The sequence below is a fragment of the Diadema setosum genome, chromosome 20, assembly GCF_964275005.1.
Source record: "Diadema setosum chromosome 20, eeDiaSeto1, whole genome shotgun sequence".
In the NCBI taxonomy this organism is placed as follows: domain Eukaryota; kingdom Metazoa; phylum Echinodermata; class Echinoidea; order Diadematoida; family Diadematidae; genus Diadema; species Diadema setosum.
In genome coordinates, this window is record NC_092704.1 from 19,967,967 (window position 1) to 19,985,333 (window position 17,367).

General features: G+C 38.3%; 1 protein-coding gene across 1 annotated transcript; it reads right to left on the reverse strand.

Moving 5' to 3' along the window:
* Positions 1-868: 868 nt before the first annotated feature.
* On the reverse strand, positions 869-15,240 carry LOC140243357 (26S proteasome regulatory subunit 8). Its single transcript, XM_072323034.1, has 11 exons — positions 15,203-15,240; positions 12,651-12,725; positions 11,165-11,234; positions 10,455-10,552; positions 9,789-9,914; positions 8,032-8,193; positions 6,647-6,810; positions 5,474-5,627; positions 4,376-4,585; positions 3,509-3,595; positions 869-2,509 (listed from the first exon to the last, which is right to left on the reverse strand). Exons 1-11 carry the CDS (start codon positions 15,215-15,217, stop codon positions 2,456-2,458), a joined length of 1,215 nt encoding a protein of 404 aa, XP_072179135.1. The 5' UTR covers positions 15,218-15,240; the 3' UTR covers positions 869-2,455.
* Between the last annotated feature and the right edge of the window lie 2,127 nt (positions 15,241-17,367).

Genomic DNA, 17,367 nt, shown 5'->3' on the forward strand with positions numbered 1-17,367 from the left:
ACATAATTCAATATATATATTTATATATATAATATATATATATATATATATATATATATATATATATATATATATATTTTTATTTTTTATTTTTTTTTTTGGGGGGGGGGATGAAATATGACAGAAGACTGAAAGGCATATACACATCAGAATGAATAAACACAATCCTTTAGTCTGTGTGTAGTGTCGTGTATTGATGTGGTATGATGGAGAGGTATGTCTAGTTTCCTATAGTAAAGATACATGTACATCATAGTACCAGTGCCAGAGGGCAAGATTTATCCTTCTTGGGCATATGCGAATGCCGAGACGATGCTTCTTCCTGGGTTGAACAATGGAAACAGCTGTCCCAGGCATGTACACAGGCTTTTTTTTTTTTTTTTTGCCTCATAACATTGTCTTAGCATTCATGTCGCAGATCTTAAGCACAATTAGTCAAGTGGGAAAGCCGGTCTGCCCTACCTCTCTAATACATGTACAACAAACCAAAACCTACATGAGCACTCGTTCTTGCAAAGCACAAACACACAAGGCCATTTTCTCAGAACACACAGAGCAACTAATAAAACCCCACAAAGACAGATCCATACATGCTGCATTTTTGTTATTTGTATTTTAGTGTTTTTGTAATATTCTTTCTCTCTCTCTCTCTCTCTGTTAACTTTACCAGCTTGCTGTGTGACTGTCTCTGACCAACATAATATGCAATCCATCTGCAGGCATTACACCTACATTGCTTTCGATAAAGGAAGCCATAAACGACTTTACGTCAGCTGAGTGTGTGAAGCTATGAGCCAATTGCCTCTCATCTGGTGGTACCATTACACTGATTACCATAAAATGAACTCAGACACAACACAATTACCAGTAACATGTTGAAACATTTATATTTTCCTGCTCAGAATGATTGAAGTTGAAATGAAATTATTTTGACATCACTCAAATATCATCGGCTTGTTACAAATTCAGACAATACACATGACAAAACCTGTAAGATAAGGACATATTTTGTCAGCCACAAAGATAACTAAAAAAAAAAAAAAAATGAAGAAAAAAATATCAGAAGTGAAAGCAGTAACATGTTTTGCTTCGGGACAGCCTTTGGACATCAAAGACTTCATGAACATGCATTACACATATGATGCACTTATACTGAATACCAGTCAATGTTCTACCATGCCATCAGGTGGATGTGATTTCAGGAATTCACCCAAATTAAAACTCAATCTATCTCATTTCCGACAGCATCAAAATGATGATCAAATTTCAGTGTACCACAGCTTGTCACAAGCATGACGATCTACACTTGTACGATGAAGATCGTACACCAGGACCATCCAGTTTAACTCTGCCTTTTTCAAATCAAAAAAAGGATTTTCAAAGTATTATCACCAAGGAGCTATTGTACCGGTACTCTCTCTGAAGCACAGAATGAACAATTGTACGAGATTACATTCATTCCACTGTCTTCTTCACTGCTTTAATCAATTTGACCAGTGTTTCCTTGTCCTTAGCATGTCTCCATGAGATTAGGAGTCTTATTTTCAGTGAAAACATGTCGCCCAATTGTGCAATGCAGGTATTCTGCATTAAAATCTTGAACTGAAATTCTCCACGACAACTAAAAGAAGTGTACATGTACAATGTAGTATCAAGTGTGGCTGTCAAATATTCTGCCATTTGAGCATATGACGGACAATAGCTAATAACAGGTGGACTTACAATCAACATGTAAGTGGCACAAGGTACGAAATTCCTTGTTTAAAAATGAATAGTCATCATGAAATTGAGGTCCTGACCTACCCATTCTCTTCTCATTTGTCACAATTAATGCCTCTCATGCAACAACATGTAGACATATAATGTATATGTCACACATTTTGGAAAGTTTGTATTTTCACAAATTTGGCATGTCAGATTCTACTTGCAAATCGAACACCCAAAAAAAAAAAATAATAAATAAATAATAATAATAAATAAAATAAACAATTAATGAACTCACTCTGATCCAGATGTGAATTGTAAACATGCAGTGATTTAGGCATATATTTCTCTGTTCACTACTGTACTCCACAATTGCAAGTTTTACTCTTTGAAATGGTCAGGAAGTCCCGATTCACGAAAAAAAATTTGACTCGCTCCATATATGGTGTACACAGTAAGAGGCTCTTGTCACAAATGAGAAGTCTCCATTTGACATTTACATATTTTGTAAAATGAAGTTGCAAGTTTGTTTTCTATTACTATGTGTATTTCTTACAAATTTATTTTCTCTCCATCTCTTTTTCTCTCCCTCTCAATCTCTCTTTCTCTAGCTCTCTCTTCTTTATTACACACACAACTCTCCTATGAACAAGTAGACTCTTTCTGGATTAACTCCGGAAGTCCTGTACAAACAGTCCAACGTTTGTTAGAATTTGCATCTAGCACGTGTCATACTTCCTCTTCCAAAAGTTTACTTCCAGAATTTCTTGATGGACATATTCTTCTCTGAATCCTTCTGCATGATCTGTGGGAGAAATGAAAAAAGTAATAGAGATTTTCCAAGAGCTCGGTACATTGTTTCATTTCTTTAATAGTCCTGTACAGTATGCATTACATGTATGTGACATCCAACAATGAAATAATCTCTGCAACTAAAGGTGTTTCCACATTAGTTTTCAGGTCAAGTATGAGCCGTGTGTACGGATAAGTTGGTGCAATTTAATTTTCTCATTCCCCATTACTGCTAAATTGGAAATTTCTTGATCAATTTTCGCACTTGGCTAGGCTAGATGAATTTCTTGTGTTTCTAATTTTGTGGACTGTCATGACAATTGAGCTAGCAACCCAAACAGTTCATTGCTGCCGTGGTGGTTAAGGGCTTTGGCAGCACATTCTGTACTACGGTAAAAAAGGTAACTGGTTTCCATTAAAACAGCACATTTACTCATGAAACAGGACAAGCAAATGTAAAGAAAACTATGAAATAGCAAAACAGGCACAAAATTTGCATACTTATCATTTTGCGCAAGTTTCATGTCATATGAAACATGCAAAATTTCCACAACCAGAAATTTCAACTTTAACAGTAATGTATTCAGAAAGATGGCAGACCAGCAAAATGACAACATTTGCAAACACCCACTCCCCTCCCCTCCCCCCCCCCAAAAAAAAAAAACACAAAATATTGTTATTTTCAGCTTTTTAAATTTCCTTGCATTTAGGACATGTACCTCCTGTAAAAGGCGTTTGTATGGCCAGTAGGCCTATAGCCTAAATTACATGAGCAATATCACAGCTTAACAAAGTCTTTGCTGCAATGCTGGATTTCAAATTATGACAAGTCCAAAGGAGAGCATAAGAGAGGAAGACAGAAGGAGAAAGAGGGAGAGAACATGAAAGCAAGAATAGAGGTAATGACGAACATTTCATTAACACATGGGCAACTCTTCGAATTGCCTTGCATCTCTCGGCTGTAAACAGGAGGATTATAATAAAACAGGATGTTGATAATGATGGTGGTTACCTTGGCAACAGCCATTTCAAAGTCTTCCTGGGTCACATGAACTCTCCTCTCCCTGAGGGCATACATGCCTGCTTCAGTGCACACACCCTGGGGATAGGGAATGATGAAACACATTTTGGTGACTCCCATGAAAATGTCTTCCAATCGCTATCAAAATGGTGACTCTACATGTGGTCAAGCATTTAGCTGTCACAATTCATGGTTTCTCATCACCATCCATTTAATGACCTCCAGAATGGACTGTAAATGCAATGTACATCAGACAACCTACACATCTAGATGTGAAATGTCACAATTTCACACAAAGGCTACTGTGATGCAATAAAAATTAAAGGATTACACAATTCTTATTGACAGGGTTCACGTCACAACATCTGATCGGCAAAAAAAAAAAAAAAAAAAAAAAGCAAAGAAAGAAAAGCAAAGGAAAAGTTGAAGAATTCAGTTGTCATGGTGCCCTTGGCGAACTAGGTACAAACAGGTGCACACTGCTTACCCAAAATCTACTTCTAAGAATCACAGGCACAATACACATTTCAGTAAACTTGGTGAGTAACAGACAAAGAAGTGGCCAGTCTATTAGAGCATGATGTGTTTCAGCATCAACATTTGCACCTTTTCAATCATAAGAGTAGTTTCATGTATGTTTATAATACTAGCTGCATCACTAGAGAGATAAGAGGATAAGAGCATCTACATTAAGATCAATGTGAAGTGTAGCTCCTTTTCATACTTTTCTATTTATTTCCACTAATCTTTGGGTGTGGAGGTATGTGTATACTGATAGAGTCACAGGTCTACTTGTTTCTAGCCCATAATAACCTTGAGCCTCTTATAATCTGTCACCTAACATGACCTTTGACCTACCTTGACCTCTGCCCCTGATGCTCCTGGCATAAGTTCAGCAATTTTCCTCAGATTGATGCCTCTCGTCAAGTTCATCTTCCTCGAGTGGATCTTCAGGATGTCAAGACGGGCTTCCTCATTCGGAGGGGGAAACTCAATCTTACGGTCAATGCGACCGGGTCTGAGGAGCGCCGAGTCCAGGATATCGATTCGATTGGTAGCCATGATGACCTGACGATAACGAGATCTCATTGTTTAGGGTCACTTTGCAGAATAGTCAAAGACTTAACTGAAATAGCTAATGCACCATGCACCATATACAAAGATTAATTGCATTTGCTTAGTCATTTTATTAAAAAGTATTGTCTTGAGTTTACTTTAAAACCGAAAATATTCACTTATTTCAATTTGGGCATCTGAAGTTATTTTAAGTGTCACAATTCTAGTTCATTCATGCAGTTTTTCTTTCTCCTTTCTATTCATTTTGACTTCTGTGCATCAATACAAAATTCAGGTATGATCAAAAGCTTAGTTGGGCTGCCTCAAGGATGCCAGATTATTTGGCAAACTGACACTGCAGTGGCTACAACATCCAGTACTGTCCCATTTCATTCAAATCTTCAGTGGTTGGTCGTTCATGTACCAGTGCATTTTAGTAGAATTTCTCATTACACCACATTTCTCATTTATTACGACACCACATAAGAACTACTCAGGACCTACAGGCATCCTGATATCCACCCCCTACTCAATGAAGAATGCATTCAATTTCACTCAACTATGCATGAATCTAGCAAATTGATTGTGTATATTACAGAAAAATTAACTTGCGGAGTATGGTGATATGCAGAATAAATGAATCAAGAAAACAAGCACACATATCCCAAACCCACAAACTACATGTACACAGGAAGGGACAAATGCCTATCATTAAGGCTGGATCACTGATATGCAAGACATATTTTTTCCAGAAGCAGTTCAGATGCAGAACACTTAACCCGTTGAGGACTACGTAGCTGATTTTTTGCTACAACATTCATTTCTCAAAAGCACATGCGCGAGTATACTTGGGAATAGTCTTCAATGGGTTAAATGGCTCCAAGCAGATATCGCGCTCACCTTGATGTTCTTGGTGGCTTCAAAGCCGTCCAGCTGGTTGAGGAGTTCCAGCATAGTTCTCTGCACCTCACTGTCCCCACCGGAGCTCCCTTCGATACGAGTAGACCCAATGGAGTCAATCTCATCCATGAAGATGATTGATGGCGCATGCTCTCTGCAAAATAGATACATTGTAAATAACACTTCAGTGTCAGCACAGAGAAATGATTACATCCACAGACCTTTTAACTGTACAGCAAGGACACATTGTACCCCCCCCCCCCCTTTCTTTTTCTCGCATTCTTGTTTAAACCAGGAAATGGTCATTGCATTGGACAAAATTTGTGCCATAAAAGAACAAGAACATGTACAGTGTAATTAGCACAATTATGCTACACGTGCTACATTTTGTATCTGGTAGTTCTGTGCATTTACATCACGTGCATGTTTTTGTAACACTTAATGCCTCATTCACTTTTCACTTATGGTGTAACCCTAATACAGCATAAGAATACTGACAAGCTATGTAACATACATCTGACTCTTGGCTTACGCTACATCATAGCAAAACACACACATATCTAGACATAATATTCAAGTGACTATCTTATGAGGACACGGATTTCACAAGACATACTTTAGACAATCTTAGAGAAAATCTACTTCATAACTTACAGACAATATAAGCATGAATTGCTTCAATGACAGTAATGAGGGGCAAAATTCAAATATTAATGTGCATACAATATCATGATATACACACTGAGCTGAACAGAATTTCTGAATTCAATGAACTATGATAACTGATCTTTTTTTAGTCCAGATAAAGTGGTATCTGCACACATAACATCAAACTTGGAGTTGATGGTTTGTCACAGTATCAGTAGTATACATGGAAACTTTAGGATTGCCCCTAAAGACAGAAAATTTGAAGTTCATGAGACATTGCATTTGGTCATCTTCTTAATATTATGGGAGCAATAACTTTGTTTATTTTTTAATTCCCCCTCCCCCCCCCCAAAAAAAAAAAAAAAAAAAAAAAATAGAGACATGGGAAGTTGTCACCCTTAACCCATCGAGGATGAGTCCTGAGTATACTTGGACAAGTGTCCATGGGAAAAGAGTGTTGTAGCAAAATCAGCCTGTCCTCCACGGATTAAGATAGGAACATGGTTGTACAGTTGCCATGCATACCTTGCCATGACGAAAAGTTCCCGGACCATCCTGGAGCCCTCACCAATGAACTTCTGAACAAGCTCAGACCCTGAGACTCGGATAAAGGTGCACTCAGTGTGATGAGCAACGGCCCTGGCCAGCAGTGTCTTACCAGTGCCTGGTGGCCCATACAGCAACACTCCCTAAACATGCAAACAAGGCAGATGGATTCTTGATCTCAGCCCCAAGTTTCCCCAGTCACACATTTAACATACAATGAATTCTCTGGAGATCACTGGAAAAACATGTTTACACGTTGCGAATATAAAATCAAACTGAAACAGAACTGAACTGAATATCTACTCTGCTTTAGAGCCATTTACTAGGATAATACTGAATGTCTTCACACATTCTATACATTACTGAATGAAGATAAATTATAAACAAATGATTGGCAGGCTCATGGTTAGTTCAAACTGCACAAACCACAGTTCAGGGGGGTGTTTCATGAAACTTTTTGTCAGTGATTTACACCGACAACTGTTAAAAGCTACTGAAATCCTTGCGTCTGATTGGCTGATAGCAAATTTGTCGGTGAAAACTCCGACGAACTCGTTGATGAAATGCCCCCCTGATAGATATTTCTTCAGATATATTGTCGCCGGTCACACGAACCGACGAATCACTCGATTTGGGGTCAAATTTTCGATTTTGAGATTTTCAATCATTTCGATAGTAGACATTCCATACTACATATTCTGAAATTCTCAGTGTGTAATTTGGTGTAATTTTTACGTACTTATCACTTTTGTAGAAGTATGTAATTCCATTTGTGAAAATTATTTGTTTTCCCAATGGACGTGTGTGTTAAACAATCAGGCGATTCGACGGTTCGGTGACCGCGCGTACTAGTACGCGCGGTCACCGAACCGACGAATCAGTGCGCATTGACTTGCATGTAGTTTTTGAGATTCAACAGTTCATTGGCCGCGCGCACAGTGCGCGTACTATGTAATACATGCGTTGACAATGACAACGCTCAATGTACATGTACATATGGACACACATGGAAAATGACAACGTTCTTTGCAGACCGAAAATACATGCATGCAGCTCTTTGACGATTTCCCGCTTATTTGTTAACAATACAATTCGATAAAAACTTCACAAGTTAGAGCAAGAATTGAAGTCTGATGTACTACAAAAATAATTGGAAATTATAGACATGAAAGTGTAGCAGCCATAAGTAAAAAATGGGTTAACTTCAAACGCGATTTTCTCGAATTGTCATTCTTACGCAAACCTGAGGGATTCGTCGGTTCTTGTGACCGGCGACGATATAGGAGGCTCACAGGAAGAACCATCTTATCGAGATATCTATAACACAAAACTCAACTCGTGGGACTGAGGATAAAAATGCAAACCTTTGGTTGTGCTATGCCAAGGGCATCGAATAGCTCTGGATGTTTGACAGGAAGTTCAATAACTTCTTTGATCTCCTTGATTTGCTTGTCGAGACCTCCAACCATCTCGTACGTTGAGTCTGGGACTTTCTCCACCATCATGAGACTGACAAGGGGGTCCACCTGGCAAGAAAAAAAAAAGACAAATATCATCAATAACATTCTTGATTAACATTAGATACAAGAACAATGCTCACAATTATGAAAATGAAATCAATGTATCAATAATTATCATGCTACAATCAATCATGTGTAGCAATAATGATAATAATCCTCATCATTAACTTCATTCTCATCAGTCATTATCAAAAGAAAGATTTCAAACTTCTTTGTTAATCTGCAAAACTCAGGGCGACGGAATGTGACCCGCTACAACAAAAGGATCCTAAAGTCGCTGACGGGTGAGCCGTGAAAATCGAGTTTGAAATCAGATCATCAAAATCCGTAAAAACATTTGGATTTTTGTTTTTGATATAATTTTGTAGTCTATTTATCTTCTATCATCTACCGAAATTTCGAAGCTAAATGATCAAAGAAAAGGCAAGAAAGTAGCATTTTTCTGGGCCATGATTTTCCGACTTTCAACGGAACTGTAACGTGTCCGAAGATTTGGATTAAGCGCCGCAGCTAGACTCCGCCCCTAGCAACGGGGTAGTGACCTCATTGGTCAGTGCGTGCATCCTGGTTACTGATTGGTCGTGCATAGACCATTAGCGCTAAGCTTGAATGAACATCGGATGTTGCTAGGAGCGTACCTTCTATTGTCAAACGGTGAAAACTGTCTTGCTTCCCCTTGATCCTGATAGCGTTGGAAGGAAAACTTTGAAGGCGGTTTTCTCGAAACACTGATTTCCTAAACCACTCGCTATGCGCTAATAAAATCATCGATATCCCTGCAACCGAGTACTTTTATGAGTCATGTCAGATATGACATCAAAGTGGAAGAATAAGGGAATAATGGCATGTCATTTTCAGAAAATTGTCCTCCCTGACTTTCAGATCCTTTTGTTGCAGTGGGTCACAAATGTATTACCACACTCAGAAAAGAAAAGGAAGAAAAGTGCAAAAAATAAACTAAATGTATCCCCACACTCTGAAAAAGGAAGAAAAGTCCTAAAACAATCAAAACAAAGGAGGAATACTTGCACTTTTCACCAAATACTGAATTCCTTTCAGTTACAAATTAATGCATAATTCAATAGTTTGATTTTACATAAAGATTATGTAATCACTAACTTGCCTCCCTTCCCTCCATTCACTTCATTGGCATTCCAGACCCTATGACACCCTATCCAAGCCATAATACAGGCTGAAAAAGGAGCAAAAAATAATTGAACAAACTAGCAATAGCCACAGGCACGGCCTTGATGTGCAGCAAATGCTGTGATCCAAACTTTGCAAAGCTGTGTTCCAGATTTTGTTTTTCTTCTTTATTAGAAAGCACAGTGGGATCATTTCCAAACTTTGTTTCTCTGCCTTGTAAAATTGACTTTAGTTTCCATTTCAGAACAAAATCACAGGCTACTTTGCCATCTCCATGATATTATTTCCAAACAAAGCTTTAATATTCATTGAATTGACACTATCACTACACCATCACATTCCAAATCATTCTGGGTTTGATGAATTTAAATTTTAGCCTGAATTTTAAAGCAAACAAGAGTGCCAGAACATACTGTTACATGGACCCACTGAGAACCTTTGTCATGACTGCTTACCTTGTTTGGAAGAATCTTGTGCAGGGTGTGGCTGTCATTCCGAAGTGCTACCCTGCAGTTTGGTTGAACATCGGCTATGTCAATGGATTTGTCAATGTCCACTACAAATTTTCCCTCAGGATGTACCTGCAGTGAAGGAGAAGACCACAGGTATTCATGAAAAGTTATGCATGAAGTCTGGAAAACTGGAACAAAAATTAAAAGTTATGTTCTTCTTCAAAACAAAAACAAATCAAACATAACATCAACAAAATGTACAACAAATATCAAATAACTCTGAATTTCCTGGAGTAAAATAATAATTAAAAAAAGCTTGATAATAGTCTTACTTGCAATATGTCAATAGAAGCACACGAACAGTATCATTATCACTAAGTTTCTTGCTTTTGTGCCTTTCTGATTCTCCATGAACAGATAATACATATCACACAATGATTGGAGATTGTTTTGAAGAACATGCATATTTACATTCCACCTTCATTCTCAGGGAGGATACAATTCACATTGATTCATATTTCTTCAAAGCATGTTATGAATGCATTCAAACTAGCAATAAGGAGATTGCAATCTGTACAAATAATGCAAAAGATGTTATGATGTCCACACTGAATAGGATACTAGATGTTTGAATGGAACAAACCAGGAACAACATATTGCAGTTCTTACCTTGACAAGAACTTTCTTTTTGTCCATAGCTTTGACAACCTCTCCTACATGAGATCCTTGCTCCTGAAGTAACTGGAGCTCTTCTCGTAACATTCGCACTGAAATACAAAGAGACATGATACATACTACATCTGTATGTATACATAATGCCTTACAGAAGATAACAGACTTTAAGAACTTACACAATTAATCTTGCTTGGTACTATGGTACTTTAAACAAGGTGTAAATGTAGCATTGATTGACTTTAAACAAGGTGTAAATGTAACTTTGACTGACTTCTATGAGATCTGTCTGTGCATAAGTCAAGGAAAGGTGTAAAATAGTGGGCATTGTCATGCTTATTTCACCTGACTACTTTGTTGGTGACATCATGGAAGGCAAGAGAGGTATTATTCTAGGGGTGGAGCTTGGTGAGTGCAGGTTAAAAAAAAAAAAAATAATAATAATAAATTACTAAAAAACTTATACAAATTCATATTACTAAAAAAAAAAAAAAAACCAAAAAAAAAAAACCAAAAAAAAAAAAACAAACCTAGAATTTGTGACTTGTATACAGTACCTAGTACCGGATGTACTCACTTCAAAGGATGCTAACACGTAATGAATGTCAGAGAACCTTTAACACAACATTTCTTATTTTCTTAGAAGAACCACCATGTTCCCAGGGAGTGAAGCTACACAAGAACAACCTTCAATCATTTAAACTTACCTTTTGCATTAAGTTCATTTCGTTGGGCTTCCAACCGCCTCAAATTCTGTGTCTTGTCTGTGACAACTATCTGTGAAGGAGTAAGAGTTTCACAGGACAGGATACCATGTTTATATGCTGTTAGGTACTTTTGATCCACCATGCATATTCTTCCTGCCTTTACAGCTCTCTAAAATAGAGTTTTTGTGAAACACAATAATACTTATTTCTAATTCCTTTACTGTAGTTCTTGGCAACATATTCAACCATGCACAATGTTGTCCTTCAAGTCCCAATTTACGTACTTGCAAAACATACATATCTAGAAGATGGTGTACTCGGTACAGTATTTCATAGATACATTGTATCATGCGACAATTGGACATCACTTCATGTGTATATTACGATTAGACAAACATGAAAGGAACATTTTCCATATTTTCAGAGGTTTGTACAAACTGAAGGCAGAGTGAGGTTAACTACAAATATCTTACATCAAACAGACAATAAAGTTCTTTTCCTCACCAGCGGCAGATCACATTTTAAACCTGTTACATGGACGGCAAACAATGAATGCGCCTTCAAAACTAAAGCTAATCATTTGTTCTGAGAAATGTAACTATTGAATTATTCGGTCATTACTATAGAAAAATACTGCATATCACCACTCTTAGACAAAATGTCCAATACACTGTACGTCACTTTAATCTCTCGATTGAAGCAAAGGGCAAAAAGAAAAAATCAGCATATTTTATGACAAGCAATAACCTGGATATTGATTCCCTTGAGAAGAAATTTCCTATCATTATGAATGAATAAGTTGTTCAAGAACCATTTCTTCTTCTTCTTCTTCCAGGTAGAGTGCAGCTTCAAGTTTTGAAGATTATCGCACTGTGAAATGTGTGTAAGTGTGTGGACCCTTACACACATCTAAGACAGGATATTGTAGCTTTTGTGCAAGTGCGTATATATACAACGTGTAAGTAAAAATTTGTGTCCTCTGGAGACAAAACTATTTCTTCTTCCCACTCAAGACAAGCCGGAAGGTGTCGAGAGAAGAAGAAGAAGCTGGGTCCTCTTGGAGGCTGTTCCAGTCCTTACAGGTCCTTGGGAAGAAGGAAGAAGCATATGCCTGATTGCTACATTGGATCGTCTGCAGTCGAGAGCCGTGACCTCTAGTGGCTGATGTCCGTTTGCTGAGGTAGGACTGCCAAGCGATGTCAACAAGGTTAAAGCGGATGCGATACATCATAGCCAGGCGGCTGTGAAGGCGTCTGTCCCGTAAGGAATGCCACTGCAGGTTGTTAAGCATGGCTGTCACACTGGATGTTTGGTTGAAGTCACCTGTCACATAGCGGGCGCACCTTCGCTGGACCATCTCGATCTTGTTGATGTTCCGCTGAGTGTGTGGGTCCCATGCTGTTGCAGCATATTCCACCACTGGTCGGACATATGTGAAGTAAGTGGCCATTTACACCCAGTACCCTTATTTTATTACATTACTTACCTGTAATTCCTCAATTTTAGTAATGTAGTATCTTTGTATCCCATCTTTACGATCAGTTTCATCCACTTCCATTTTCTGTTGAAAAACAGGAAATGTATATGAGACAAAAAAAAAAAACAAATTAAATTGAAAAAAGATATAACTGCAGATGGGAAAAATAATTGTAATTGTTCACCCTCTGTATTTTTAAGTTAACTTAATAATGCAACTGCTGATCTACAGAACAATTTTCACGAACATGTCAGAAAAAACGAAACTATGATAGTGGAACTTCATCCTGTTATCTTAGACTTTACAGCTTTCCAGGTAGTGACACTAACAGCACGTGAAGAGTTCCATTCTTGAAAAAAAAAAAAAAAAAGCGTACTTACCAAGTCAATTTTTACATAAAAGAGGATTTTTTTTACAGGAAAATGTAAAAAAAAACAAAAAAAAAAACAAAAAAAAAAAACAACCTGTACCAGTACCATGGTTCAACCTCTTGTGCCAAAATTTGACTGCATGCAAAAGCATAGTTTTCAATAACCCTGTGTCCCTGGGGCACTTACAGTGTACTTGTACAGTCGTAAACTGTGGTAGCCCAAACATGTACAGTTGTGTACGATGTAGCCATCATGCATCAGTAGAAATTTGGACAGCATTATATGGTTGAAATATGGACAGCTTGCTTTATTCATTGGCAATTTTTAGTAGACTTCTAATCCCATACAGTAAAGTCTTCAAAGTACAATAGAACTCTATATTGATAACTGGATAATGAAACTCTTATGAGAAAATGGAGAAATAACAATTCATGTGCAGCAGGATTCAATATTGACAATCGAATAAGAAACCCATGCTTGATGATGTGCATGATTGATTGCACTTTGTTAGTTTGATTTGATCACAGTAGAGTGGTGAAGCCAGACTAGGTAGGATGGCTAACGTTAGCTCTCCTCCCATCTGTGTACATTGTACTTTGTAGCTTTTGAGACAGATGCCCCATGACCAGTGATGACCACTCTGCATCAGCTGTGAATGTTTCCACTTCTGGCTAATTCAGATAAATAAATGGTCTCGAACATAGTCATATTTAGCCACATCATTGACATAATGACTCATCATAGTCATACTCATACAACATTGTCCTAGTCTACATCCTGGCATGGCATTGGCCATTGCATTTGGCAGCCAACACAACGACGTCCTACAATATTCAATATTTGATAGGGAATACTGAGATTACTGTACGTCATCTAGTAGGCCTTTAGGCTAAGTTTCCGTGTAACGTTAGATCTAGTCAGTGTACAAAGGTGTAGTATTCGAACTAGAGACTAGAGTCTACAGCAGTTCGGGAAACCCACTCACAAGGGGGGCCCCTCCTTATAAGTAACCCGTCCCCCTTATAAGTAACCCCGTCCCCCTTATAAGTAACCCCCGGGGCACCCCTTATAAGGAGTCTCCACGCTTTTTTGCAATGCAACGCGAAAATGAAAGGACTGCGGCAATTCGCTTGATTATGTCCATAAAGCTTCACAAGTTTCCTAGTTACTCACGAAATTTGAGCAAAATCGGTTTGAGGCATCATATCTAAAATCATGGATTTAAATGCGATGTCAAACGACCCATGCGAATGCTGAAATGCGAGCGATTACTGGCGTGAGTGTCGCCAGGCGCGGCGGCGCGGCAATGTTTGAGTGCAGACGTGGCGACTGACCTCCGTACTCAGTCGCCACGTCTGCACTCAAGCATTGCCGCGCCGCCGCGCCTGGCGACACTCACGCCAGTAATCGCTCGCATTTCAGCATTCGCATGGGTCGTTTGACATCGCATTTAAATCCATGATTTTAGATATGATGCCTCAAACCGATTTTGCTCAAATTTCATAACTAGGAAACTTGTGAAGCTTTATGGACATAATCAAGCGAATTGCCGCAGTCCTTTCATTTTCGCGTTGCATTGCAAAAAAGCATGGAGACTCCTTATAAGGGGTGCCCGGGGGTTACTTATAAGGGGGACGGGGTTACTTATAAGGGGGACGGGTTACTTATAAGGAGGGGCCCCCCTTGTGAGTGGGTTTCCCGAACTGACAGTAGATTCTGAATTCTGCTATTTTACGTATCCATTCTTTGAAGAGATGAAGGAAACAGGAAGAGAATGTATGGCCGAATGTAATAGTGTAGAGATTAACAAATCATTCTAGGAAAAAACAAAAACAAAAAGTCACAGAAAGTTTGTTGGAAATCTCGCCTCGCCTCGCCTTGTGTGTGAGTTTACATAGTCACACTTGCTTAGTGCAAGTTCTGCATGGCATGCGCATTCATTCAGCTTTACCTGCGTGTAGTGAATGACAAAGCGTTATTTCATTGGCCCCATACATTCACTTCGGCGTAGCTGTTTTGAAAAAAACAAAAGCTCAAGACGAATATGGAACCGTAAATGGTGTCTAATCAATCACTCCAAAATTTTCTTAAAGCATTCGACATGTAGAGTCTTAGCATTTGAAGTCAATGAATGCTAGTGCTGAAAAAAAGTGAATCAAACGATGAACAACTCTAAATAAAGATACTTACGTCCATTTTCGGCATGCAAAGAGAGGTCCCCTGAATGAAATATGACGTTGAGGGCAGCCTTCAGAGCGCGTCAGTGATACATTTTGGATCAGGGGCAGAGCTGTCAAAATGAATTAGACATAGATTTAAATTCAATTCAAATTCATATCATAGAATAAATATGGAGTTGATTAATAAAGTAGATGATTGAAGAGACAAAAAAAATCTACAAATGGGTGAAGTGCAGGTTAAATAAAAGACAGAAGACAAAGACAGAGTGAGAACTGTCGGAAGTAGAGTTCTTTGCAGCAGTTCTCTAAATCATTCAAGAGCAAGGAAATGATTTATAGAATTCTAATGCCCCCAACATCGACGCTCTGTCTCTGTCCAGTTGGCCCCATATCGGGGTGTTGGACAGTGCCGGTACTCCTGAAGAAGAAAAGGGAGTCACCTCAAAACTAAGTCAATACTGAACACGATTGATCAAGCGCACCGAAACACTTACTGTTTGTTTGTTTGTTTGTTTTTTGTGTTTGTTTGTTTGTTTGTTTGTTTGTTTGTTTGTTTTGTTTGTTTGTTTGTTTGTGTTTTTTTTTTTTTTTTGGGGGGGGGATCTCGACGGGGGCACATTATGTGATGATGTGAGATCCTCGGCAAGGGTTTTGAAGGGGGATACCCCCCCCCCCCCCCACGGTATGGACTTTTTGTAAAAAAAAAACAAAAACAAAAACAAAAAAACAGAGAATAAAAGTCGCGTTTATAGAGAATTTGAAGGCAAATTTCTAGGGAATTACAATTTGAAAAAAAAAATAAGTTGGATGGACTATGATCATAATATACGGGGGGGGGGGGGGAGTACATTATGTGACGGTGTGAGATCTTCGGCGAGGGTGTGGCCACGGTAGGTACTTTTTGTTTAAACAGAGTATAAAAGTCGCCTTTATGGAGCATTTAAAAGCAAATCTCTATAAAGGGAATTAAACATATAGGGAAAAAAATCAGTGCGAAGGACTATGATTATAACATACGGGCGAACACAATGTGACGATGTGAGATCCTTGCAGCGAGAGAGCGAAGCGACCGAGCAGAGGAGGGTGGGAACTCCCACGGGTAGGGATTTTTTAATAAAAAAAAAAAAAAAAAGTGAAAGTTATCACGTGAATTTTTACGTTACAAATGTGCAAGTATAAATCGAGCGGTCGACTGTAACGGTCTGTTATTCGTTGGATGCCGCGATTATTGTGATTAAGAGTATCGTGTATGCAAACAGAATGGGACAATCAGACTCCCACAGTGTGACAGTAGACCACATATACGATCAACAATGTCTACCTAAACAGTTGTAATGCATTGTAAATGCTCCATAGATGGTGGCACTCTGAGAAATTTTGATCTGAAGAGTCTTGCATCAAAGCCATGCTGTTTTGATGTTGAACCATTAATATATATATATATATATATATATATATATATATATATATATATATATATATATATATGTGTGTGTGTGTGTGTGTGTGTGTGTGTGTGTGTGTGTGTGTGTGTGTGTGTGTGTGTGTGTGTGTGTGTGTGTGTGTGTGTGTGTGTGTGTGTGTGTGTGTGTGTGTGTGTGTGTGTGTGTGTGTATAATATAAATCCTCTGCTCTCATCTGGCTCACTAGTCAGAAGCGGACAGTCGCATTATATTAGTATGACAGCAGATCGACTTATCATTTCGCTGTTTGTGCGAAATGTAAGCTCCCCAGATCCGGAGTTACGACACTTTCTCAGATTATTACGTTTTCACATTTTTAAGGTTTGGGGTCGTGGGGTTAATTGTGGTGCTGTGATTGTGACATAATATTAGTAAATTTGTTTTCTCTGTTCATACTTTACCTTGGATATTATGGCGCAATGAAAACACCTGATTGTACACCGGTATGTTGTACGATAAGTATTTGGGCCGTGGGGTTGGGGATCGGAAGAGAATTTTAAAGATTCACAATCTTATTTCTATAGTTTGAAAATAGTTCAGGGTATTGTTATAAAAATTGGTGTAAACAGATAAAGATTTTTTTTTTTTTTTTGCTAATTGTATGATGCTGTCTCGTATTGGCAGGATGTTTTATAGATTTGTTGTGAATGGTGCGAGATGGCGAAGAAGCGCCAGTCACCATTATAGTGACATAATAGTACATTATTTTCTA